Source organism: Microtus pennsylvanicus, chromosome 13 (assembly GCF_037038515.1).
Source record: "Microtus pennsylvanicus isolate mMicPen1 chromosome 13, mMicPen1.hap1, whole genome shotgun sequence".
Classification (NCBI taxonomy): Eukaryota; Metazoa; Chordata; class Mammalia; order Rodentia; family Cricetidae; genus Microtus; species Microtus pennsylvanicus.
This window is the reverse complement of record NC_134591.1, coordinates 39,093,968-39,121,915: the sequence shown is the minus strand read 5'-3', so window position 1 is coordinate 39,121,915 and position 27,948 is coordinate 39,093,968. Positions and strand designations below refer to the sequence as shown.

At 39.7% G+C, this 27,948-nt stretch overlaps 1 protein-coding gene and 1 pseudogene across 3 annotated transcripts in view; one reads left to right on the top strand and one right to left on the bottom strand.

The window, feature by feature from the left end:
- Positions 1-23,683, top strand: part of Dnai4 (dynein axonemal intermediate chain 4) — a 70,463-nt gene extending 46,780 nt beyond the window's left edge. For 2 of the 3 annotated variants that reach the window (XM_075945356.1, XM_075945354.1), the window contains 10 exons: positions 146-340; positions 1,692-1,915; positions 4,285-4,371; positions 5,933-6,084; positions 7,759-7,916; positions 8,237-8,358; positions 14,981-15,079; positions 15,550-15,776; positions 17,287-17,443; positions 22,431-23,683. In XM_075945356.1, coding sequence (XP_075801471.1) covers positions 146-340; positions 1,692-1,915; positions 4,285-4,371; positions 5,933-6,084; positions 7,759-7,916; positions 8,237-8,358; positions 14,981-15,079; positions 15,550-15,776; positions 17,287-17,443; positions 22,431-22,481 — 1,472 coding nt within the window. In that variant the 3' untranslated portion in view covers positions 22,482-23,683. Of the gene's footprint in view, positions 1-145; positions 341-1,691; positions 1,916-4,284; positions 4,372-5,932; positions 6,085-7,758; positions 7,917-8,236; positions 8,359-14,980; positions 15,080-15,549; positions 15,777-17,286; positions 17,444-22,430 lie in introns of those variants that run through there. The other variant, XR_012907432.1, reaches the window with a different exon arrangement.
- On the bottom strand, positions 12,478-13,624 carry LOC142833553 (high mobility group protein B1 pseudogene; annotated as a pseudogene).
- Positions 23,684-27,948: the final 4,265 nt, after the last annotated feature.

Sequence of the window (27,948 nt, the reverse complement as noted above, 5' to 3'; positions counted from 1 at the left end):
GTGCATGAAAGATTAAAAAAATGACTATTGAAGGGGTTGGAAAGAAGACAGAAATTATAAGAAATAATTTAAAAAATCTTTAAAATACATGACCCACCTACTACTGTGTGGGTCTTTTGCAAGTGGGTTCTATTTCTGTTTACAGATAGTGAAACTAGCTCCCTCATGGATATAGAAAATGTAATTCTGGCTAAAATTCACGAAGATGAAGAAGACCATTCAGAGGCCATATTAAAATCTGAGAAGCTTCAACAAGACTTATTTTTCATGGAAAGGGTTTTAATGGAAAATGTATTTCAGCAGAAGCTTGCAGCCTACCGCCAACTTCCTGTTTTAAAAGGTACCTTTTAAAAGTAATCACAATCAAACTCAAATAATTAAAAAAAATTAATTGTCCTAAAACATATTTCTAAATGTAATTTCCACTCTAGTTATCACTTAATAATGAGTGCATTTATGTAATTTTAGCCGCTTATTAACTACCTATCAGGCATGTGGGTAGCACCAAAGTCCAGACTAGGGAATCCACAGGAGAGTTGTCCCTCAAATTAAAATTTCAAAAACATCTTTGTCCTTATTCTCTCCTTGTTCCTGCATCAAATTAAGCACTTGCTTTTTTTTTTAATAGTATTTTTCATGTTTGGTTTTCCTTTGCAATGCCATTAAGTCTCGGATTTCAACTTAGTTCTGCTTCCTAATGTTAGCAACAGGGACATTCATCCCATCCTCACCACTACAAATCCCCTATAATATGTTCACAGAATATTTGATTTTTAGCTATTTGCAAATTTATTTTCAGTTTTCTACCTTCTGGGTCTGGAACCCAGGTCCCTGTACAGGTTCTAGTCCACTGAGGAGGTTTGTTTTTTTTTTCTGGAGATGAATTCAGCCTTTCAGACAAGCACTACTGCCAAGAACTTTAAATAGGCAGGCAGATGGGCTCCCAGGACATTTTTTGTTCCCCTCATATATTTGGCTTATTTAGAAAGAAGATGGACCTTGGAGAAAAACAGTGAATTATTATAAATAGTATTATTACAAAATATTATAATTATTATAAAGGTGGCGATTTCAATTCCAGTGCTGTTCTGGTTATAGCTTCATGCCAGGATTACTTGTCTAGTTGCATAACAAAATACCTGAGAAAGGAACCTTAAGGAAGAAGGGATTCGCTCTCTGCCTTATCGCCTTGAGACTCAATCAGAAGTTCCTCTGTTTTTGGATAAGCTGGCCAGCCAGTGAGCTTCTAGGATCTGCGTATCTCTGCCCCACAATCCTAGAGTTATGAGCATGTGTGACCATATTCAGCTTTTTTCTTGCGTTCCAGAAATTCACACTTGGGTCCTTATGTTTGCAGAACAAGCACTCTTACTCACTAAGCCATCTCCTCAGACTTGAGCTGTATACTTCCTAATGTAAAATTGTTGGCCCCTTCCTAACAAAAAAAGCACAAAGCTTGCTTTACATTTTCAAGGTAGCAGCATTTTGATGTGCTACTCTGGCCCGTTCTCTGAGGAACCAGAAAGTCTGCTCTCAGAATGCTTCAGTCGATCTGACTTACCATTCAGGTGTCCCATCCCTCTGGCTGTGTATCCAGCAGATCCAGTGGTGCTGTAAGCATCAGTGACAGGGAACCTATTCAGATTCTTTGGTCTAGAGAGCAACGCTATCTCTGTTTGATTTAACTTTAGAACGTGGACCTGGAGAGTTGGAAGAAGTTAAGGAAGAAGAAAATCTCGAGGAATCAGAGGAGGAGAATAAGGAGGACGAAGAAGAAATGGAAATGGATCTGGAACTAGAGATAGTCACAGAGCAGTCAACAATACCAGCCAATCTGGAGCGACTCTGGTCTTTCGCCTGTGACTTAACTAAAGGCCTTAATGTGAGCAGCCTCGCCTGGAATAAAGCAAATCCGGTAAGTTCCCAGATGCTCTAACAATTCCAGCCGAGTGTTTAAAGGACGGTCTTTTGTAAATTTTCATTTGTGTGTGTGTGTGTGGGGGGGCTAGCTGGCCAGTGAATCTGCAAATGATTATACTGTCTCCACCTCTGGAATTACAACGTGAGCCATTGCATCTGTCATGGGGGTGGGGGAGGGGGTCTGGGCCCTGAACTCAGGTCATCATCTGTGCGGCAGACACTTCTACTCACTGAGCCGTCTTGCCGGCCCTCACTGGCAAATTCTAGAATGAAGGGTTGTTGCTTGTTTCTTTGTTTTTATTCAGCCATGGGCAAAGGATTTAACCTGGCTGTAACACCTATTTTTAAAATGTCTTTGAATGAAGTTTATGTTTAAAAAAGGAGAAAATGCAAATAGTTATTTTTCTCCTTACATATAAACATTACCATCTTTATCCTATTTTGTTTTTTTGAGACAGGGTTTCTCTGTAGTTTTGGATCTTGTCCTGGAACTAGATCTTGTAGACCAGGCTGGCCTCGAACTCACGGAGATTCGCCTGCCTCTGCCTTCCTAGTTCTGGGATTAAAGGTGTGCGCCACTACTGCTCAGTTTACCATCTTTATTTTAAGAGTGTGCTTGGCTCATGGTACCCTCCAAGTCCATGTCAGATGACGTGACATATACTAGAAAATAGTGTATGGTTGACTTATTTTAACCTGTACCAAAATTCATATACCTACATTTTTCATCTCCTCAAGCAGTCATATTTGGAAGGGTGTGCTTAAAACAGTGACCATGCCAACACATAAAAATGGGATTACTCAGCAACACTGCTATTAATACTGTTAAAATTATGCAGCACTTCATGTTTGCCAGGAAATGCTTAATGTTTTTAAAAAATATTTTATATTTACTCTTTTAAATTATGTGTAGATGTGTTTGTGTGTGAACATGTTCACTTGAATGCAGTGCCCTAAGAAGCCAAAGGCAAACCAATCCCCTGGAGCTGGAGTTAGAGGTGCTTGTGAGCACAGTGTGGGTGCTGGGGGTCTGAACTCAGGTCCTCTGGAGGAGCACTCCATGCTCCATAGCCTCGTACTAACTTTCCTGTTTGAATAAGATCCTCCACTATGTTGATAGGGAGTGAGAGGCACAGAGACAATAATTTCTCTAACCTCACCCAAACAGGAAACGAAGCAGCCAGAATTCAAATGCAGATAGCTGGTAAAGTTCCCAAAGCAATCTTGAGGCAGACAAACTAGATTCTAAACCTGTGGGTCACCACCCCAAAAGACCATCAGAAAACACATATTTGCATTACATTTCTTAACAATAGCAAACTTCCAGTTATGTAGTAGCAACAAAAATAGATTTTGTGGTTGGGGTCACTGCAGCAGGAGAAACTGAACTACAGGGGGTCACCATACTAGGAAGGGCGAGAACCACTGAGCTAGGGACTGGTTTCTTTGTTGTTAAAGGCAGATGTTTACAGGGTAACAAGTCTAATGTTCTCCCAGGTTTTATAAAATGCGTCTGAAGATATTCCCCAACTAGTAATTTCAAATATAACTTCAGGAGTGAATGTATCTGTAGTTGGTTGTTTTCTTACTTTTTTGGCTCTTTGCTCTTTTGTTCTTTGAGGGGCCCACCACTAAACTCCCAAAATAATCACACACAGAAGCTTATTCTTACTTATGAATGCCCGGCTTTAGCTTGGCTTGTTTCTAGCCAACTTTCCTAAACTTGAATTATCCCATCTACCTTTTGTCTCTGGGCTTTTTTTTCTTTTTTTATTTCTGTAATCTTACTTTCACTCTACTTGGTGGCTGGCTGGGTAGCTGGGTGGCTGGCTCCTTCTTTTCTCACTCCTTGATCTTCTCTTGTTTTCTAATCCCTCTTTTTTGCCTATTTATTCTCTTTGCCTGACAGCCCCGCCTATCCTTTCTCCTGCCTTGCTATTGTGACAGCCCCGCCTATCCTTTCTCCTGCCTTGCTATTGGCCATTTAGCTCTTTATTAGACCAAGTAGGTGTTTTAGACAGGCACAGTAAAACAATTTCACACAGTTAAACAAATGTAACATATAAGAGTGCAACACGTTTTTGCATCCTTAAACAAATGTTCCACAACATAAACAAATGTAAGACATCTTAAAATAATATTCCACAACATCTATCTTTGGAGTAGATACTTAGTGTAGTTTGAACTCAGAGCACTGCACACACTAAGCAAACACTCTACCACTGAGCTGCAGTCCTAACCCCACATCCCCAGCCCTAGCCCTCTATTTTACCAATATTTTTAAATAGTTCATTAGTAGGTATTTTTATACATTTGTTACGATTTCCTGCCATCCCTTGAAGTGTCTTTTTTTCTGGTTTTCAGGACCTTTTGGCTGTTGGCTATGGAAACTTTGGATTTAAAGAGCAAAAAAGAGGAATGGCTTGCTGCTGGTCAATAAAGAACCCCATGGTAACCCAAATAGGAACAAGAATATTTTTATCTCATTAAATATTGACAGGGTTTTGTACATTGTAGACCTGTGTATAGTAATCCAGCAAAGTCCAGACTATTTTATCAGTCAAAACTTTCCATTTTCTTGTGTGTGTTCACATGTATAAGAGCCAAGGTGTACATGCACTTGTGTGTGTGTGTAGGTTAGAGTACACAGCCCTAGAGATTATTATCTCAGTCCCATCCACCTTCTGTTTGTGACTCAGAGGTTCTCACTGACTTGGAACTCGTCTAGTAGATGAGACAGGCTGGCCAGCTAGCCTGCGATTCCCTTGTCTCTGCTGGAATTGAAAGCACATGCCTCCAGAGCCCAGTTTCTCCATGGCTTCTGGAACTGGAATTCAGGCTTGAAAAGGCAAGGGCTTTCCCAACAGAGCCACCTCCCTGGTCCTCATTGTTCCCTATAGCTTAAATCCACAATAAGTCCAATTTGTTTTTATTTTACATGGGGTGAAGGGAAATCACTTATGGCTCCACACAATACATTCCCAGCATCTTTTATTTACCATGTTATCACAGCTAAGTATAAAGGAGTCTGTACCTGAAGACCCCTGCAACACAAAACATGTAACCAAAGGGGTCAATAATAGGAATAGAACCCTCCACTCAGCTCTTAGAAAAAGAGCTAGTAATCTGAGAAATAATCATGTTTTCTCAGAAACATCTATTAAATCTCAGAGTCAAGCCAGTGGGCAATCCTAACAGTCAATCTAGATATCTAGCGACCCAGATTTCTAGCTTAATAACATAATATAATATAACAGTATGAATTTTATAAGGAGAAAGAATGACAGTGACAATAGGCTTTTACCTAAATAGCCCTGCTCCATCTGTTGCTGTGTAACTTTCATTTAATTTTACTCAGAAGTAAAATATGGAGCTGCAAACGTGGAGGGTAAAAGAGCATCCACAATGATTGAAGTTATTGTGAGTAGCCATGGTCCATCAGGTGTTGGGTTAACACACACAGGAATACGCTGTCGTAATATGGGAGGATTGGCAGAATCGTCATCAGGAGCTTGTCTCCTTTTCACATAGGGATTAGACAGAGGAAAGGATTTAGTTCAGCCATGACAGAGTTGTAAAAAGAAGTAGCTTAGAGAGTTTGGGAAGATTTTTTTTTCTATGTGCTTTGTAGAAATCATGAAACAATCCAGGGTTCTAAAGCAAACGGCAGAAGATGCATGATCTGTTTGCAGCTCATTGTGTTTCTATCGGGAGTGAAATATGTGCTGGTCCCACTCATCCTTGATGGAGGAGTACCAAAATGGGACAACTTATGCAGAAGTCCATAATGCATTCATAAAGCCATCGAGGACTAAGGCTTTCTAGTAGGTTAAGGAAATAAGTGTTTGAAGATGTGTGTTCATGTTTGGTAGAAGCTATGGCCTGGAGTAACTGAACTAGACTAACTTCTCACACTCCCCGCCAGCACAAGATGTCCTCAGCCGCCAGCACAGGCTACCTTCCTGTGCTCTGTAAAAATGCCCACAACGTAAAGAGACCATTTCCCCCACAGTGGCCAGAGCGCATTTATCAGAGTTCGTATGGAGTTACGTCTGTGGACTTTTCCATCGGCTCACCTAATCTGCTAGCAGTTGGCTACCACAACGGCACGGTTGCGATTTACAACGTGCAGAGCAGCAGTAACACTCCAGTTCTGGACAGCAGGTGAGAGTCCCCCAGCCAGATGAGCAGACGCAGCAGGCGTGCTTCTTCTCTCCCCCAGGAACAGTTATATGAGTGACTGTTTTTACTTTGAAGTGAATATTCTGTTCCTTCTGCGGCTATAATACCATTGTTTTCAAAATGCCTAATGCATCCTCCTGTTGTCTCCAGCTGGAGTCTGTCACCCCCACTACCTCCCCCATCCTCTCCTCTCCCTGCCTCACCAACACACTTATCTTGGCTTAGCGGTTTCTGGATATTCTTAAACAATTGCTTTATATTATCTCCTCTAAGAAACTTCATTCTCTTCTTGTGCGTACCCCACACGCCTTAATCTTAAGGCTTATCGTGCTACACAAACTGTCTGTTGCTGAGGAGACGGACTGGTGGATCTTTCTGAGCTCCTGTGTCATCTCAGTGAGAGTGGGGGCGGGGAGGTGCTTTCCTCTGGATTCTCATTATGTCATGAAATATTTAGCACGTGCCAGCAGGGCATGTCTGAGAAGGAATGAACCAGTTAATGGGTGATGAGAAGAATACAGGCAGGTTTAAAAAAAGAGCTAGTTTTAAACGAGTTAGGTGGTTGTTCTTGTTTTGTTTTCTTTAGACCAAATTTCAGAGTGGCTAAGATGTGGTATATTATTTGTAGCAGAGTCAGAGTAAGCTTAGCTGAGACTAGCTGTAGTCATCAAGGCAGAGGGTCTTACTACTGCAGTTATTTGCATAGGTTTGCCAGCATGGACCCTGCCGCTTGCTTCTAGGAAAAGGGCCCATGTTTGTTTAACCAAATCTCCAAAGCCATCTTTTACTGTAAGTTCAAAGCTATTTATTGTATTGGAAAGTTTATATAAAATAGTCAAGGGAATAAATAATAGGAATAGAGCTCTCTATTCATCAGCTAGAAAAGGTCAGTAATCTGAGAGATAGTTTCAGTTTTTTAAAAAAGTGAAATCTCAGAAGCAAAACAGTGGGTAATCCTAAAAGTATAGGGAGAAGAATGAAATATGTAGCGGGGATTGTCTATTTGAATAACAGTCCAAAAACTAATTAATTTGAATAATGGAAAAGAAACTATAAAAATAAAGTTACTTATTCAACGTGTCTAAAAAGTGAATATATAAAGCAAAAAATATAGATCCCAAGAAGAAAATCTTTTCTTTTATATTTCTTTTTATTTTTTTTAAATATAATTATAGGTCAGTAAAAATTTCCTTTTGAAAGACATAAGAAACACCATGTAAAATATTAAAGTGATTAACTATTCAGAAGTTTGGTTCTTGAGTACACAAATAAGGAAATAACTAAATAAATAAATTTAAAAAATAAAATAAAAGGAGCCAATGAGATAGCTCTGCAGTTAAAGACATTTTTCACAGAACGTGATGACCTGAGATGGATTTCATCCCCGGGACTCCTGTCAGGGAAGAGAGAGTGGACTCCAGTACTATTGTCTGACCCCTGCACATGTGCCCTGGGCTACATGCAACACCCCCCACCCCACCCCAGCCCCACAAGACGAATACAAATGCAAAATAATTGAAGTATGGGTTTGAACAACAAAAGAGTCCTTACACGAATAGAAGAACGGTCATTTGGGGGTATTGTTCTTATTACTTATACGCCAAGGTCTTCCAACTGATTTAAATGATTTGTATTTGGCATTTTTGCTTGTTTTAGCGAGTCACCTCAGAAACATCTGGGACCGGTTTGGCAACTGCAGTGGATAGAACAAGACAGAGGAACCACGGGGGATGACAAGAGAGAGATCTTGGTGTCGATATCAGCTGATGGAAGGGTCTCCAAGTGGATTATTCGAAAAGGACTGGATTGTCATGGTAAAAACCAGAGGAGAGCCCATTTTCTCAGATGCTGAACTAAAGGTTCCAGATGAGAAGCCTTTCTGTGGGAAAAGTAACAGAGTTTGTCTTGGTCGGTAGGTGGAAAACCCGGAGCGGGTCATCGCGGTCTGAGCATCCAGATTTGTTTTGTCCCATTTTTTATCGAACCATATGCATACAGCTGATTTTCAAAAGAGACAGACGTGATGCTAAGTGTGCTTTCTCGTGCAATTAAATAGCAAACTGTGCATGTATTCATATCCATTTATATGTATACACACACAAACATATGCGCGCGCACATTTCTTTCCACGCAGATTTGATGCGGCTGAGGCGAACTACTGTTACGAGCAGCAAAAAGGGAGCAGAGAAGGAAAAGAAGGGCGAGGCTCTGATCTCTCGACAGGCTCCTGGGATGTGCTTCGCTTTCCACCCCAAGGTAAGTTTGTTTCAACCTACTTTCTACCATTATCTGTTATAGTTTCCAAATACTGAGGTACAGTTTGTGAATTGTACACACACACACACACACACACACACACACACACGCACGCGCGCGCGCGCGCGCGCACCAGTGTAGATATGGCTGCCCATGTGAGGCAGAGTGGGAGAGAAAAGCTGCGGCAGAACTGATTCTCTTGATAGCCACAGGCCTAATACGCATGCCTCTGCTCACCCTTCTGGCCACTCGGCTAGCTCTCATATTTACGTAAGTTAACTCTAGAATACGCCGCTCTACGTTTTAAGGTGAGTTACCTCTCAGGACGGGGATTATGAAGACTTCCCAAGACCTTGATGACATCGGAGCAGTTAATGAGATTCTGCTCTTCTAGAGGAACTTGGGAATCAGAAGACTCAAACACTATGGCAGACCTCTAAGAAAACGAGTCTCGCATGTTTATCGTCTTTTTAGTAATCCTACCACCTGCCTCATTCGAATGAAACCTTGTGGGCCAGAGAGATGGCTCCGGAGAAAAACTGTATACGATAGCATGCATCTGTAAACCCAACACTCCTGCAGTAAAATGGGAAGCAGAGGCTTAGAATCAGCCAGAAACTCATGGGCCAGCTGGCTCAGGCAACAATGTATAGCAGAAGCAAAGGTGACCTTTCCTCTGACCTCCACACAAGATTTTGATGTAATTTATGTTAATACCATTTTTCTATTTTCTGTGTAATTGGTTTCCACTTTGATCTTAGTATTTTCCCTTCTTCCGTTTTTATTGGTTTTAAATGCCTCTTGCCTTACTGACTTTTAATAATATAAGTAATTGATTTGTGACTGTCCATTTTTTTTGCCATATACAGATGTTAAAATTAACATTTTTTTCTGGTTTTTTAAGACATGCTTTCTCTGTGTAGCCGTGGAGCCTGTCCTGGAACTCTCTCTGTAGACCAGGCTGGCCTCGAACTCACAGAGATCCTTCTGCCTCTTCCTCCTGGGTGCTGGGATTAAAGGTTTGCTCCACTACTGCCCTACTTAAATGAACATTTTCAATGATCATCAAATAAACTTTGTTTTGACATTTTCATATATATATTTCCCTCATATCCATCCCTACTGCACCTCTGTATGCTTTTTCTTTCATTGGCCTGCTTCTGTCCAAATCATCACGCTTCTGTTTTCCTGTCGTAGGTCTGTGCACATTTCTATACTGTGGGAGGAAAGGTGGAGACAGAGTCTCAGGTAGCTCAGGCTGGTCTTCATCAACCTCCTACAGGTTTTATAGGTTTTTTTTTTTTGAACATGTTTTCTGTTACCTGAGGGTCCTCTGGATTTCACTGGAAACTGTTGTATTGTCTCCTTTTTTAATCTCCATTTTTTTTTTACTTCTCTGTCTTTCTTTTGGTTAATTTTATAGGGGATTTGTCAATGTCATTTTTTTAAAGAACCAACCCTTTGAGTGACATTGTTCCCCCAACTTCTTCCTAAGCATCTTTGTTACCCATATGTAGGAAGGCTTCTGTTTTCTGTTAACTTTCTAGAGTACCACGTCCTGAAAGTGTGTGTAAGATCTAAGTCCTTCCAGTAATGTCTTTATAGTCTTTACAGATGATACGTATAGAATCATATCATCTGTAAATAAGGATGCTTTGACTTCTTCATATCCAATTTGTATCACTTTTATTTCTGTTTCTTGTCTTGTTACCCAAGCTAAGAAAGTGTGGGCACCCTTGCTCGTTCCTGATTTGGGTGGAAATGCTTTCTGTTTTTACACACACACACACACACACACACACACACACACACACACACACTAACCTTTAATATTTGTTTTTAATGAAAATTATCTCCTTAAGGCCCTCCCTTTGCAGCCACATAGCTTTTTACTACGAAAGAGTTCCATTGGTCCTCTTAGGACAGTTTATAGGAAGCATAACTATGGGCTTGAATTGCACTGAAGTCTTTCTCTCTTTTTTTTCTTTTTTCTTTTCTTTTCTTTTTTTTGATTTTACTGTGCTCTACATTTTTCTCTGCTCCCCTCACTGCCTCTCCCTTCCCCTTCAACCCTCTCCCACAGTCGCCATGCTCCCAATTTACTTAGGAGATCTAACCTACATGGGAAGTAGGTTAGATCTATTTAAGTATCTCTTATTGTCCTCATTGTTGTCTAAGTTCTCTAGGACTAGTTTGTAGGCTAGTTTTCTTTGCTTTATGTTTAAAAACCACCCATGAGTGAGTACATGTGATAACTGTCTTTCTGTGTCTGGGTTACCTCACTCAAAATAATGTTTTCAAGCTCCATCCATTTGCCTGCAAAATTCAAGATGTTTTTATTTTTTCTGCTGTGTAGTACTCCGTTGTGTAAATGTATCACATTTTCCTTATCTATTCTTTGCTCGGGGGCATTTAGGTTGTTTCCAGATCTGGCTGTGAACATAGTTGAACACATGTCCTTGTGGCACAATTGAGCATTTTTTTGATATACACCCAAAAGTGGTATTACTGGGTCTTGAGGAAGATTGTTTCCTAATTTTCTGAGAAATCGCCACACTGACATCCAAAGGGGTTGTACCAGTTTGCGTTCCCACCAGCAATGCAGAAGTGTTCCCTTTTCCCCACAACCTCTTCAACATAATTTGTCATCAGTGTTTTTGATCTTGGTCATTCTTACGGGTGTAAGATGGAATCTCAGAGTTGTTTTGATTTTCATTTCTCTGCTGACTAAGGATGTTGAGCATTTCCTTAAGTGTCTTTCAGCCATTTTAGATTCCTCTGTTGAGAGTTCTCTGCTTAGGTCTTTACTCCATTTTTTTTATTGGATTATTTGTTCTTTTGATTACCAATTTCTTTAGCTCTTTGTGTATTTTAGAGATCAGATCTTTGTCTGATGTGAGGTTGGTGAAGATCTTTTCCCATGACAGATGTACCTTCTATTCTTACTCTCTTTGGGGTTTTCATCATAAGTTGCTGGATTTTGTCTAAAACCCTTTCTATATATATATGGAAATAATAATGTTGTTTCTGTTCTAAAGTTCATTTATGTGATATATTTCACTTTTGAATGGCTTTGTTGAACCATATCTATATCTCTGAAATGAAGCCAACTTGATCATAATAAATGATCTTTTTGATGTGTTTAGTTCAGTTTGCAGATATCCTACTAAGAGTTTTGTGTAGTGGTATATTGTTTATGTTTTAACAATAAAGCTTGCTTGAAGATCAGAGTGCAGAGCTAAACCACTAGAGGCATGGAATGGTAGCACACACCTTTAATCCCAGGATTTAAAAGACAGAAGCAGACGAATCTCTGTTAGTTTAAGGCCACTCTGGGCTACACAAGATTGAATCTGTCTAAAAGAAACAGCTCACACAAAGGTGATCCCAGCACTTGGGATCCAAATGCCTTTAATCCCAGCACTAGTGAGGTAGAGGCAGGAGTGCTATGGCTGGGTGAGATTGGAATATAAGGCAGAAGGAGACAGAAACTCAGTGCAGTCTGAGGTTTGGTGGAGACAGACAGAGTCTGGAGATGCAGTCTGAGGACAGGATCTGGTCTGGGCATTGGCAGAGGTAAAAGAACTCTCTAGTGGCTTCTCTCTCTGCTTCTCTGATCTTCAGCATTAACCCTTACATCTGAATCTGGGTTTTTATTATTAAGACCAACTAGAAATAATGCTACAATTTTGTATCTATGTTTATCAGGAAAACTTGTCTGTAATTTTCTTCTTCTGTTGTGTCTAGTCTATCTGCTTTTGATATCAAGGTAATACTGGTTTCATAAAAAAATTTGACTCATTATATCTTTTCCTATTTTACCAAATAGTGCAAGAAGTATTCATTCTTCTTATTGAAAAGTGTGGTAGAATTCAGCAGTGAATCCATCTGAATCTGGTCTTTTTTAGCTGAGAGATTTGTTTTTCACTACTGCTTCAGTTTTTGTTACTTGTTATAGATTCATCTAAATTGTTAATCTCATCTTGGTTGATTATATGTATATAGAAATCCATTCATTTTTTCAGATATTCCAATTTAGTGAAGGGTCTTTTAAGGTCTACTGTGTTGGTTCTTCAAATTTTGCTGGTATATGTTGTCTTCGTTTTCTTTTTTTTTTTAATAAAAAAATTGTATTTACTTAGAAGCATTCAGCATGTCAACAAAACAGCTGCAATTTTTTTGCAATTACAGAGTGGTATTCAGTTAACAGAACAACAATTATCTTTGTATAAGCTGCATCAGAGACAACTGAAGATGAAAAAAAAAACCCTACCGTCCCCAAATATAACTAATTTGTGCTGTGCACCAACAAGAACCTGCTTTAAATTTCCATGCCAATTTACAACCCCCAGACTGTACCAGGCAAGGTTAGTGGCTATTGAAAATACCACTAGGACAGGGCTATCTAAAGACACATTCGGTAGTGTGTTAACTATACAGAAAAAGACACTGTACAGTTTAAAAACAAATCTTACACAGCCTTACATTTCAATTTTTTTCTTTAAAAGGAGTGAGTTGTGTACAGGGGGGTTAATTGCTTTATAGACAAGAAAAAAAACTGTGCTAGAACCACTTATTCATCATCATCATCTTCTTCCTCATCTTCATCTTTCTCTTCTTCCTCCTCCTCTTCATCCTCTTCGTCTTCCTCATCATTTTTCTCTTCCTTCTTTTTCTTGCTCTTTTCCGCCTTGACCACCCCCTTTTTCGCTGCATCGGGTTTTCCTTTAGCTCTGTAAGCAGCAATATCCTTTTCGTACTTCTCCTTCAGCTTGGCAGCCTTCTTTTCCTAGGGCTGCTTGTCAGCTGCAGCAGTGTTGTTCCACATCTCTCCCAGTTTCTTTGCAACATCACCCATGGATAAGCCAGGGTGTTCTCCTTTGATTTTGGGGCGATACTCAGAACAGAACAAGAAGAAGGCCGAAGGAGGCCTCTTGGGTGCATTGGGGTCCTTGAACTTCTTTTTGGTCTCCCCTTTGGGGGGGATGTAGGTTTTCATTTTTCTTTCATAACGAGCCTTGTCAGCCTTGGCCATGTCTTCAAATTTCCCCTTTTCTTTAGCAGACATGGTCTTCCACCTTTCTGAGCACTTCTTGGAGAACTCTGAGAAGTTGAAAAGCTGACAGAAGCATCCGGGTGCTTCTTCTTGTGTTCATCCAGGCAGGTTTGCACAAAGAATGCATACGAGGACATTTTGCCTCTCGGCTTCTTAGGATCTCCTTTGCCCATGTTTAGTTGATTTTCGTCCGCTAGGCACAGAGTCGTCCAGTGCTCGTCCGTTTGCCCCGGCGCTGTCTCTATGGAGCTCAATGTACTGCAATGGCTTTGTTGTCTCCGTTTTCAAATCTGTTTTTACTAATTAGCATCTTCTGATTCTTTTTATTGTGGATGTTACTTTTCTCATGGTTGTGATGAAAATACCTGAAAAAAAGGCAACTCAAAGAATGAAGGGATCCAGTCCATCACGGTGGGGAAGTCAGAGCAATGGGACATCCAGAAACAGAGAGGGCATGAAAGCTAGTTAACATCCACGTAACATCCTCGATTTCCTTTATTCCGGGACCTCAGCCCATGGGATGCTGCTCATAGTTTTTGTTGGGGCTCCTTCCTAAGTTAATGTAATTTAGACCACTCTTCAAAGACATTTTAAAAGATAACTTGGATGGTTTATTATTTAATTTTTCTCATCACCATGACCCAATGCCTCACATAAACACCTTAAGTGCAGACAGACGATTCTGCTCATGGTTTCATGGTAGGTAATACATGACGTCATCCAGACTAGTCGAAGTTCCTGTCATGGCGGAGGGGCATGCAACAGCTTGTTTACATCTCAGTGGATCATGAAAACAGAGCTCTTTGGCCTGACATGGGTGTGTGATTACACCTCAGAGCCCAACTCCCCATGACTTACTCCTTCAGCAAGTCTCACCATCATAAAGCTTCCACAAATACCCAAACCAGCCAGGGAACCAAATGTTCTGCTCTATGAACCTTTGGAGGGAATTTCATATTCATAACAGCTGCTTATAGTAGTCATGTTGTTCCACAGTTACCTATTTTAGGCCCTGAGAAACACCAACATGTTTTCCCTGGCCTTTACAGTTTCTCCTGGGAAGTGTGATGTTATTATGATCTGTTGTCATTTACATGTGTTTGGCATTTTTCTTTTGCAGTTTTGAAATGTCCTGTGAAAAGATTGCTTATTGGTCATGTCTATTTAGGGTTTTAAATACCTCTTGTAGTTGGATGCCCACTTGCCATCTTGAAAAACTTACTGTCTTTGAAGAAATGTTTTTTTTATGCATTTGATGTTTTTGGTTTGTTCATACAAACCCTTTATGCCTTCTAGAGCCTATTGCATATGGTCCAAATATCTTGTATATGGCTTTTCTTTTCACCTTATAGTGACTATTTTGCGAAACATGTTCTCTCACCCTATAAGCTAACATATTTGTACTTTTACAAAATCCCCCTACTTTGAGGTGGTCATTGTGAAACCATAAAAGAAGGACAAAAATTTTATATCTGAGATAGTATTTTCTTTTGGTTATTGAGTGGGTTTACTACATGTTAAACTGGCTGATCTTGTATTTAATGTCTGACATGCCTTGTGTTGTAGGACACAAATATATATCTGGCTGGCACAGAAGAAGGCCTTATTCACAAGTGTTCCTGTTCATACAATGAGCAATACCTAGAGACATATAGAGGACACAAGGTCAGCTTAATTCTTGTAGATTTGGAAACTGTATCTGCTGGTATTTTTGAAAGGCACATGCGATGTGTTTAATAGATGCAATAAGTGTACAACTGTGGGTTAGTTGCTCCTTGACTAAGTGCATGGGCTGATCCCAAAAAAACATTGTTTCTCGCTCATATTGATTCTCTGTTTCTTTATGATCATACATCCAAACTAATTTGTTTTTCATTACATTATCTGATGTCCTTTCAGAAGGCTGTAATACCTGTTAATAGTTACTCTCCATTTTCCCAAGTGTGTTTTTATATTGAATAATTAAAGGAAGATCAAATTCATAGCTTTGCTTTCAGCTAAAGCAGTTCCTATGTAGTGCTCAGGGGTGTTTGTAGCTTCCAGAAATCTTAATTAACTTCTAACTTATTGGCCAAATTTAAAAATATAAGATTTAAATATTCTTTTTCCTATGCATGACATTTTTGCATTCCCAGGGTCCAGTGTATAAAGTCACGTGGAACCCATTCTGTCCTGACGTCTTCTTGAGCTGCTCTGCAGACTGGGGTGTCATGATCTGGCGTCAGGAGACTCTCAAGCCATATTTGAGTTTTTACCCAACTACTTACGTTGTTTATGATGTCGCCTGGTCTCCAAAATCCGCTTTTATTTTTGCTGCTGCAAATGAGAGCAGAGTAGAAATTTGGGACCTTCAAATCAGCACGTGCGTATTGAATGCTATGCTTTGAGTGATGTCTCCAGCAACACAAGCAGTTCAAATCAAAAGATCTCTCCTGTAGCTTTGTCACCAGGTAGAGCATGCTGTGGCTCAAACAGTGCCAGTCACAACTCGGCTGTGATATTATAGAATGATTTCCTCTTGAATAAATAACATACATAATAGAGTGGTTATTTGAATGTTCCATCCCTTGATTTTCATTTTCCTGGTAAAAGTATAGTTTCCAGGGCAATGCTTCTCTGGAAACAGAAGAATGCAGCTGCTTTTCCTTTTTGAAGGACACAGGTCGGATGTTTTCATGACCAAGACTAAGAACCATGACTGTTGAAGGTAGCCTTACGCTTCAGCAGTTCATGTAGAACCAAATATTCTTCCGCAAGAGGTAATTATGGTGGCCTGTGGTAGGGCCTTGCCTGCTACACACTAAGGCATTTCACAGGCAGGACTATACTGCACTTCACAGTCTTTTCTCAATTTGGTGAAGCATACCTATAATGTCGAAGGAAGGGAGTTTTGTTTAAATTCTAATTGTAATGTTAGTCACAACTGAGAGCTGAGACACACACACACACACATACATAGAGTCAGAGAGAAAGAGAGAGAGACATAGAGACAGACAGACAGACACAGAGACAGAGAAAACAAAAACTTTGAGTGATGGCAGATGAGTGTTCAACCAAAAACACTGTATATGGTCCATAGTATAAGTCGACACACAAATAACTAGCACAAAAACTCGTTTATCTCTTCACATTTAAGTTGGGTGTAGTGATGTTTTGTTTGTAATCTAACAAGTAAAGCTTGCCTGAAAATGAAAGTGCAGAGCTAAGCCACTAGTTGACCATCAAGGCCAGGCAGTAGTGGCACACACTTTCAATCCCAGCACTCAGAAGACAGAGGCAGATGGAGCTATGGGAGTTCAGGGTCACCCTGGGATACACGAAATTGATCCAGTCTAAAAGAGAAACAGAGCCAGTCAGTGGTGGCTCACACCTTTAATCCCAATACTCGGGAGTCCCATGCATTTAATCCCAGCACTAGGAGGGATGGGGTCAGGAAAGAATATGACAGGAGCTCAGTGCAGTCTGAGGATGCAGTCTGAGGAGACAGTCTGAGGTTTGTAGAGAGAGGAGTCCGTCTGAGGTTTCCCTTTCAGTCTGAGCATTGGTAGAATAAAAAACTCTCTAGTGGCTGGCTACTCTGCTTCTCCAGTCTTCAGCATTAACCTCCATATCTGATTCTGGGTTTTTATTTCTTAAGATCAATTAAAATTTGTGCTACAGTTATGAATTAAATTTTCCTGGTTGTAACTTGCTTGTTTAAGGAATGAAGTTTTTGATTAGGAGCAAATGTTATTCAGAATTTGGGACCACTTTAGGAGATTTTTGGTTTGTTACATCATATTTTTTAAAAATCAAACTTCCCTCAGTTTGTATCTTTTAAAAGACCATTTTCATGTGACACATAAATTTTCAGATAAACTATTTTATTACAGTTTGGATCCTCTGATTGTGAATGTTGCTAACCCTGGAATCAAGTTCACAACCGTTCTATTTGCCAAGCAGACAGATTGCCTTCTCGTGGGAGACAGTGATGGGCAGGTTGCAGTCTATGAACTGAAAAATATGCCTACTGCTTTGGACAATGGCCGGGTAAGACTTGGATGCAAAATTTTTAGGTCCTTTTGTGACTCTGTTATGTTGTAACTTTGTAGCATGGCATGGATGTACATTTAGTAGTGACACATAGGAGGTGTGTGGTAATGAGGGGGTCCCAAGTGTCTCTGCTTTTACTGTACATGGTATCCAAGCTTGTCCTCAGTCAATCTCAGTTCCTTAGTTATAGACAATAAATAGTGAGGATATGATGGCCCCACAGATGACCTTAAACACCATCTGGAGGAGCTTGATGTCATGCCTACTGTGTAACCAGGGCTTGGACAGTAGGTGAGGCTGAAATAAATGTCTTCAGAGATTGTCTACTGTTCTGGAAGTGAGAATCGGTTTCCGGTGCTTCACCCTAGGTAGCTATTCAAATGTGAGCATTATGTTGCCGAATTTTGACAGAAAAGCTCAGTATCCTCAATGCACATTATTTTTATGATAGATTTTCAGTTTTTCTTTGTTTTTGGTCATTTCAAATAATAATCTGGTAAATATCCTAATATGAGAATGTCAAAAGGTTTAGTACTATTTCTGTGAGCATAACCTACCTACCCCTCCTTCATAGTTTTGGAAAGCAGTTATAGCCCCAGTAATAAAATGAAGTAATTCTTATCAAGGTATTATATCAAGTGACATCAAAATTTTTCTCTATTAGTTTCAACCAAGAGTGTGTCAAAGGTTTGGAGAGCTCTTGGTTTCATTTATAGGAAAGATATGTACCAGGTTTCTTCCTTCCTTCCTCCCTCTTTCCCTCCCTCCCTCTCTTTCTCTCTTTCTTTTTTTTTAAGATGAGAGAGCTCAACCCAATCACAGCATGCTGGGAGTTTATTTAGTTTTCACATTCAATACAAATTTGCATTTACAAATTTTATCCAAATGTTTTGTTTCCAGCAAGAAGGGGGTTTTAGTCTGGATTTTATAGCAAATGTTTTGGGAGAACCACATGAATTCATAAAGCCATTTTTCCCCTGGAGATTTTAATGTGAAGCCCTTAAGGCACAGATACTGAAATCACTTCACGAAAGTAGTTTACATGTGTAAAGTCCTTCTAAAAGCCACCAAGAATGACAACAGAAAATAGAGAGAGGCAGAAGGAGACTCTTTCTTTAAGTCAAATTCCTTTTGTTCCTAATTAAATTTGTTGGGACTGAGGGTATAGCTCAACAGTAGTTTATGTTTAGCCCATATGAATTCCTGTCTTCCATTTCCAGTACTAGAGGGGAAAAAATAGATCTGGATCCAAAAGCCACTATCAAAACTAATAGAGCTGGTGTTAATATTAGTCAACAGGATGATAGGATTTTTTTTTCAAAATAAAACGCTTAAACATTACATAAATCAGCTTTCTTTTTTATTGAATTATATATTTTTCTCCCTTCCTTTCCCTTTCTCCCTCCTCCCCTTCTGTCCTCTCCCATGGTCCCACGCTCCCAATTTATTCAGGAGATCTTGTCTTTTTCTACTTCCCATGTAGATTAGATTCATGTATGTCTCTCTTAGGGTCCCCTGGGTTGTCTAGGTTCTCTGGGACTGTGAATTATAGGCTGGTTTTCTTTGTTTTATGTCTAAGAGGCACTTATGAGTGAGTACATATGGTATTTGTCTTTCTGGGTTTGGGTTGCCTTACTCAATATGTTTTCTAGATCCACCCATTTACCTGTAAATTTCAAGATGTCACTATTTTTCCCCCACTGTATAGTACTCCATTTTGTAAATGGTGTGCCAGATGTCTAAGGCTGCTCCTGGGAAGTGACTCATAAGGGTAGGAAGGCATACAAAAAGGACTTCAGAGCTGCCAAAGTGCTCAGTAGATCAAAGTGTTTGCTGTGCAAGCCTGGTGACCTGAATTCAATTCCTTTAATCCATGTAAAGATGGAAGGGGCATGGTAGGGATGATACTGACTCCACAAAGCTGTCCTCTCACTTCCACACAGTCAGCATGACATTGCACCTACACACTCATTTACTTTTACTTTTGTAGGAACATTCTGGTGTGGGAGGTCCTTCTGTCTATGTGTTGCTTTTATTGGTTAATGAATAAAGAACTGTTTTGAGCCTATGGCAGGGAAGAACAGAACTAGGCAGGGAAATCTAGGCAGTATTCTTGGAGAAAGAAGGGCAGAGTCAGAGAGAAGCCATGGAAACACCAGAGACGACAGATGTTTGGAGCTTTGCTGGTAAACCACAGCTATGTGGTAATACACAGATTACTAAAAATGGGTTATTAATATGTAAAAGTTAACCAATAAGAAGCTAGAGCTAATGGATCAAACAGTGATTTAATTAATACAGTTTCTGTGTGATTATTTGGGGTCTAAGCTAGCCAGGTGGCCGGGAACCAACAAACGGCTTTCCTGTTACAACATTGTTTCTTTTATTAAAAAAAAAAACAAGACAAAGAGGCCTTTGTTGAGTGTGTGTGTGTGTGTGTGTTACATGTATGTGTCATCATGCATACCTCTATGTTTGTGCAGACACTAGGGGAGGACATTAGCTGCCATATCACCTGAGAGACTCACTCTCACTAAAGCTGGATCTAGATTGGCAATAAGCAGCTCCCACGGATCCTTCTGTCTCCACCCACCCACAGTGCTGGGGTTGCAGGCACTCAGACAGAGGGCAATGCCCAGCCTCTTATGAGGTTCTGGGGATTTGAACTCAGGTCCCCATGCTTGCACAGCAAATGCTCTTCCCCTCTGAGCCATCTCTCCAGTCCGTATTTGTTGATTTGGGTGGATATGTATTTTGTAAACAAAGAAAGCTACCATGCAGCCCTTGTGTGTAGAGTGCTAGAGCAGAGTTCAATGAATTGGTACAGGTTTTTGGACCACATGTTCTTTCTCTCGTTGCCAGTTACTGTTTGTGACCTTCCAGTAGAAGGATTTTGATTTGGGGGTTCTTAGAGTTTTAAGTGGAATGATTTCTTACATTTTGGTGTTTACTGGAGGAGTCTAGGGGCAATAGTCATCAGATAATACATGGCAAACGGTTGGCTCCAGCCCTTGCCCAGCAAAGGGACTCTGGTTAGGGTAATTTAAACAAATGCCATGACTCACATCTTGAGAACTGAAAAACTAAAGTAAGTATAGTCAGGATGTTAAGAGAATAGAGAAATATTTATTAGCCACAGCTGGCAAGGGAAACACAGGAATTATTGCCAAAACAATGCTTGTCTTGCTTAATGACTAACAGAAGTATTAGGTTCCTGTGTGACATGAGCGTGGGACCTGGTCCAGGCTTGCAATTATAACTCTGTAGTATAGCTAACTATAGACAGGATGTTCCATCTCTTATCTGTCATGATCGTGGAAGCACCAACACTTCTCTTGATGTGATAAAGGTCAACCACTAGGCATTTAAGTTTTGCTTTAAAGAGTTATGGTTTAGAATTCAGTGGAAGTCAGTGCAGTGGGCCTTGTAGGAAGAAATCTCTTCCATGACTAGACTGTAGAGATTACCCTTGAATACTTCATTGACCACTATGGCTTGGTATACAGATATTTGCCATATTTTTCTCTTTTTGGGAGAAAAATATATATATAGTCTTTAAAAGGTGGGATGTTTAAAATGGAGCTTAAAAACATTGATGTGTAATATAATAGAGTACTGTTGAAAGATACTGAAGGCACTCTTGCTGAAGGCACTCTTGGATTGATAAGATACCTACTGAGTGCACCATATGACAGGGCCTGTCTTAGGCACCAAGGATCATCACAGAGCAAGCTGCAGGACTGATCGCTTTCATTAACCCAAGTGAGAGACAGAAGCAGGAAGGACAGCTTTGGAAAGCACATTAAGGTTAGAAATGGCCAGGCTTTATTTTGTTGCATTACATGCTTGTAAGAAATGGCCAGGTGTTACATAGTTACATTGGAGGCTGTAAGAAATGGCCCGGTGTTACATTGTTACATTGGAGGCTGTAAGAAATGGCCAGGTGTTACATTGTTACATTGGAGGCTGTAAGAAATGGCCAGGTGTTACATTGTTACATTGGAGGCTGTAAGAAATGGCCCGGTGTTACATTGTTACATTGGAGGCTGTAAGAAATGGCCAGGTGTTACATTGTTACATTGGAGGCTGTAAGAAATGGCCCGGTGTTACATTGTTACATTGGAGGCTGTAAGAAATGGCCAGGTGTTACATTGTTACATTGGAGGCTGTAAGAAATGGCCAGGTGTTACATTGTTACATTGGAGGCTGTAAGAAATGGCCAGGTGTTACATTGTTACATTGGAGGCTGTAAGAAATGGCCAGGTGTTACATTGTTACATTGGAGGCTGTAAGAAATGGCCCGGTGTTATGTTGTTGCATTGGACTTGGGTGCTGTAGGCTGAGGAAGCACTAAAGGCAGTGGGTGCGGTGCAGGACAGAGGACTGGAACTGACTTCTGAGATACAGGGGCTCCTTGGTCTTTAGCGTTTAGATGCGGTTGGCATTCCCATCTCCCATAATCTTCAGATGCCGATTTTCTCAGGCTCCTTTACCCCTTGTGGTAGGGGGAACTTGGTTTTCTTTGGTCTTCTTGTCTTTCACTCTAAATTCTTGTGTTCTACTCATCTTTGGTTTTTATCCTCTTGTCTGTAGTCATCTTGTGATTTTTGGTACAAACCTACATGAAAATCAAGAAGCCTGTCTCTAAGACAACTATTGCCAGGTCAGGAAAGAACTGGGAATGCAGGGGAGCAAGCTCAGGCTTAGGCACGGAGGCGCTAACGCTGCCCTTCCATCAAATCCTTGTAAAATTGTTTGTCAAACTTCATTAAAAGAGCCTTTACTGGCAAAGCAGGTTTATACCAGGAAGCAAGTGTCATTATTTAAACCTTCCCCTGTTTGTTCCTCTTTTCCAGTCTCAATGGATGCCCATTAAATGTGTATATATCTAACTTTCAAATTTCAAATGGCATTTTAAAGGCAGATTTACTGTTCAGATTAAATTTTATTGTATTGTAATTATGGGTTTTTCTTTTCTTTTCAGGGAGATGTAATAAACGTTCTGCTTGGGTCCAGGACAAGCCAATCAGTATAATCTATCATTTGGATTCTGTTGCATTTTATTCTTGTTTTAGGAAAAGGGAATAACATTATATACCATAAGATTTTTAGTTTTAAAAGAGCAATATGGGGTCAATACCTTCCATTTAAATTAAATTAGCTTCTATTTCAGAAATGTGATTAGTTTATAATATAAAATAAGCTTAAGGTTTTTGTTGGGATTTTTTTAATTTTCTAAAGATATTTCTGCTACACTTCTTGGTCATATTTGAAGTATCTATTAGCAAATACATATACCTGTAAAATGTCTAAATAGCTTAAAAAGTGATTTTTTTAAAAAAAACTTAGCTATTTTTAGAATTACTTAATCTTCAGTCATTAGAAGATAAAATTCCAGCAACTATTAAACCTGCTTCCCAAGCTCTGCTTTTATGATTTCCAGCCACACGGCCACTTCTATGAGCACGGTGAGTTCTCACACCTGACTTGGAACATCGTTGCTGTCCTCCTAAATCCGAGCCCTGAAACTAGAGAGCTTTGTCAGACCACTTGACAAGCTAGGGGATGGAGCAGCAAATATCAGCATCCCATTGTCCAGCTAGCCAGCATCCTACTCTCTCGTCAGAGGGCAGCGCTCATCTGAAATATGTCTTTACCTTCCTCTGAAAGCCCTGAATCATCTGCCATGAAGTTTCAGCCCAGACTTGCGTTGTCTCTGCAAGAAAACAGACGGTCTCTGACCTATACATTGTGTCAGGGAGTTGTCTAAAGAGGTCTAGGGAGAGATTGGGTAGAAAGGGTAGAGAACCCTCCACACCCATCCACTGACACAGACTGCACAGACTGCCAAGAGGTGGTCCATGTAGGTCCTTAACAAGTAAGTATTCAGGGCATGGCAGCCTGCTCTGTAAAGTGTTGTGAGTGGAGAAAGGAGATGAGGTTTGTGAAGCTCACAGAAGCTCTGGAGGTCATGAATGTCTATGCTGGCTATAAGAGTCCATAACAGCGAGAAGATAAGTTCTGACGACAAGCAACCATCGCCTCGCCTTCTCCAGAGTTTGGCAACCATGCATTAAACAAAAGCAAGGAAGTTTTTAGGTGGCTCTTGAGTTTAGGTCAGGTCATAAAAATTAGATGGTTTTCTGCTGGTCTAAGTCATTGTGGCTCTCTTTCTGGAAGATTAAACTGTGTTACTTTGAGTAAAAAAAAAATAAAAACTTGATTTAGTTGAAAAAATGTATTCCTTTTTATTGTAATGGTTTTTTAAAAATTATATTTTTTCTCTTGTTTAATAATACCTGGCTGAAAAATAAAGATGTCATTTTGGACATTTAAGAACTGACGTAAGGAACTGGACCTCCTCTGCTTCACTCTCTCCCCTCTATCACGTGGGCAAAAATGATGCTCTCACATCTGTAGATTAGGGGTGACTTTTGACTTTCCTTTGTATTAGGCAAAATGTAGATAAAGAGAATCAGGTTAATTTAAGTTAAAAGAGCTAAACTAAAGTCAACCATTCAAAACTAATAATTCTCCATGTCAGGACTGGGGCTGGTTGGTGACCCAAAAGTAAAAGCCTGCTACAAAATATAGAAAATAACATTATATTTCTTAGATAACTAAGTTTCTTTTTAAAAAATTTTGCATTTGTTTTTGTTTTGTGATGTGCAGTGGGTAGGGTACTTTATGTGAAGACAAGAGGACAGCTTACCCAAGTTAGTTCTTTCCTTTCATGGGTAGATAACTATATTTCTAAACTGGGATTCATGCCTGGTATGGTAAAAGTTGGCAAGATCAGTTGCTTAGTGCCTCCTTCCCTGCTAGACCATAAGCTTCTTGAAGAGAAGGACTGTGTGCTGGGCTCACCACACTACCCCCTTCTGTTGGGAATGTGAGAAATACCTTTTGAATATAAAGATGAAGAAATATAACTTCCTTCTTGCAGATCCTTATCACAATATGGTTCAAAAGCTTGAATTTCCTCAGAACCCTAAGAAAATATTTTAGGATCAGAGTTGATAAAACATTTGAACTGTAGCCGGGCGGTGGTGGCGCACGCGTTTAATCCCAGCACTTGGGAGGCAGAGGCAGGCCTGGTCTGTGAGTTCAAGACCAGCCTGGTCTACAAGAGCTAGTTCCAGGACAGGCTCCAAAACCACATAGAAACCCTGCCTTGAAAAACCAAAAAAAAAAAAAATTGAACTGTATAATTTATAGAGAACACAGAGTCAATCTGGAATGTTCATGAACATAGCTGCAGCTTTCTTCCATTTTATTACAGTAAAATCCATTTCCCCCTTCAATAAAAAGTAATAACAAATCCATGGTCACTTTTTGGGTTTTTTTTCTTTCTTCTTTTTTGATGAAGATTGTCATTACTTTGTGTGATTGTGTTCCCACCAACAATTGGAGAAACAAGGTTTATCTAATGTAATATATCTAATTTACATTAATGCAATGTAAATCCAAGGAGAAGGGTGCAAGGCTCATTCTGATCACTCAGAGCCTGGTCTCCTGAGAACATCTTTACCCTTTATGTTTTGGTGTGCTTGCTTCTGCAGGAGATGCATGCTCTCCTGGTGACCTACCTCAGTGAGTTCTCCCTGAAACATTTAGGCTTTGTGATCTGTTTTTTCAGGACTTTGTTTCAAGTTTCCTCGAAACTAGTAGACTGTTTACTAGCATATTAGCTTTTATGTGGCAAACTCATTGGGTAGTAAAACTAAAAGGCTGACATTTATATGAGACCAGCTCCTAGACGGAACAGAAAATGCAGTATGTCCACTAAGCCTGACATTTAAAACATTGTTATGAATCTTAGAAAAATAACCATTTTTTTTAAATTGGAAAAAAAATGTTGCAATAAGACCACTTGTTTGTTTCCCAACTACTCAGCCCCAAAATAATCTCACAGAAACCATATTGTTTGCAATACTGGTTAGCCAATAGCCTAAGCATATTTCTGGCTAACACATATCCTAAACTAACCCATTTCTATTAAACTGTGTATTACCATGTGGCTGTGGCTTACTGCCTAAAGTTCTGGCATCCGTCTCTGGTGGGGCTACATGGCTTCTCCCTGACTCTGTGCTTCTTTTTCCCAGAGTTCAGTTTAGTTTTCCCCACCTAGCTCTGTTCCCCTATAGCTCTGCTATAGGCCCAAAGCAGTTCCTTTATTAACCAATGGTATTCACAACATACAGAGGGGAATCCCACATCACCTCCCCTTTTTTTTGTCTAAATAAAAAGGAAAGTTTTGACTTTAACAGAGTAAAATTACATATAACAAAATATATATCAAGTAAGACGTACAGTTACAATATTTATATCTACTTTATTTTTTATCATAACTAAAGAACACTATAACTATAAATTTTTCAACTCCATTAAAGACTCCAGAAGGATATAATATTGCCTAAGTAAACAGGAAGTATATTGTAAGCAACTTCCAAAACTCTAGACTTTACAAAGAAATCTCGCTGCCTGGACAGTCACCCAAAGTTCTTCTGTACTGTTGGAGCATCCGTATTCAGCCTACAGGTCCATATCCACCAGACTTTTCCATGAAGCAGGAAATTTCAAAGACAGTCCTGCCTATATTGTCAGTTTGTCGGTCATTTTCTTCTGTGCCCTGCAGAATGTCTAGAAGATTCTTTCAGGAACCCCAAAGGATCGTCTCACCTTTGGGCAAGCTCAGCAGTCATATCTCTGCAGGTACTGCATGTCCAGTTCATCAAGCAGTCCAGGAAAAAGCACTTTTTTGCCCAAATGGCTAACCAATTCTATAAGGAGCCTCTTCGATGCCCATCTTCCTCTTGAAGCAGCTTGCTGCTTTCAGGAGCAGACGTGTCTCACAGTCATGAAAAGCCCTAAGTTCTTAAAACATTTTAAATGCCATACTCTGAAGGTCTTTGAAAGATTTGAAGAATACCTAAATGAAATATATCTCTATTATCTAGAAAACCTAATTAACATGACTACAAGCTTGACTATTATAGATGATTATATATTATATTTTTAAATGAGCTGTATAAACACAATATCTTAATCAAGATCAGAAATACACACTATAACAAAATTGACATTAAATTTGTATCAATAAACCAAAATCCATACCAATGCAAATCACTATAGAATAGCCCCCTTTAAATGTAAACAAACATTTATAAACAATATTTGAGAGTTTGGGTATAGTTCTCTTGACTACTGCCTGCTGATTGGAGATGCTATTAATCAGGTCTTTCATGGTATATCCTGTGTGCTAGGTTCATCTCAGTCAGCAGGTGCGTGAAGTAATTTTTGGGGGGTGTTCATGGCAAGCTTTCAGGGGGGGGTTGGTCCATTAAATCATATCAGTCTGGAAGGATTCCACAGGTTCTCATCCTCTGTGGAAACAAAAGAAGAACCTCTTTTCCAAAGTAACACATCCTTAGACCCATATTTGGAAGTCATGATACCTTTATAATATGCATGCTGGTTTAGCTTAACAGCCCATATAATGAAACGTCTCTCTGTACTTAGTTCCTTCACAGTCAAAAAATTCAAAGAAAACACAATAATATATATAATCCAGACTCTCTGTGAATTTTCCATCTTTACGTGGCTTATTCTTTGTTTAGTCCTTTTAATCTATAATTGTCTATACTCTGTCTTTTAAAAGACTTCCTTTTTAAAAAAATTTACTTCTTATAACTGTGTATATACTTTTTCTTCTCTCTCCCAAGCCTTTGTACATGTATCCAACACTGTGACTCATTTAGAGGTCTTTTATGTCTGAATCTGTCCTATTGTGTATCTGAAATTCTTTTCTGTCTTGAAGAGCTTTTAAAATGGTGAGCAGCTTGGGTGCAGCAGCTCTGGATGCTGGCTCCATCTCTTTTCACTTTTAAAATGGTGGAGGTACCATTACTGCCAGCACTGGGACCACTTTAACTCTGAGAATGAGCATGTAGCACATAAACCCTTTATATCTGAGTAATAGCTAGATATGCCATGCAGAGCATTGCGTGGCCTGGAAATATCTCTGTGTATGGCTTCAGGAATCTGCCATGTTATCCTGCCTGTGCACTCCTAGCAGTCCTGATCCCACTGTGCTGACCTGCGGGCATGGTCTCAGCTACTTTCCCAAGTGGGCATACAAGCACCTGGGCCCACAAACCCCATTCAAGTGCTCCATAGCTGAACTTCCAGACAAGCCATGCAAAGGTAAACCACACATCTAACAAATCCACTGTGCGACTGTTAATTTTGGTTTTGGTTTATGTTAGTTGTAGACCTTCCAAAGCTACCTTCTTTTAATATTATTTCATTAAAGATTAGGATTTCAAAATTTGGCTTTTGTGGGTATACAAGCATGCAGCATTATGTAAATTCCCTCTAACTATTCTCTTGAAGTGGAAATGAATTAATGAGTTATCATAAATAGTCAATTAGCACTTAGCATAATTTACCACATTCAACAAATAATAAATTAGCAATGCCCCTTGCATAGGATTAGAACA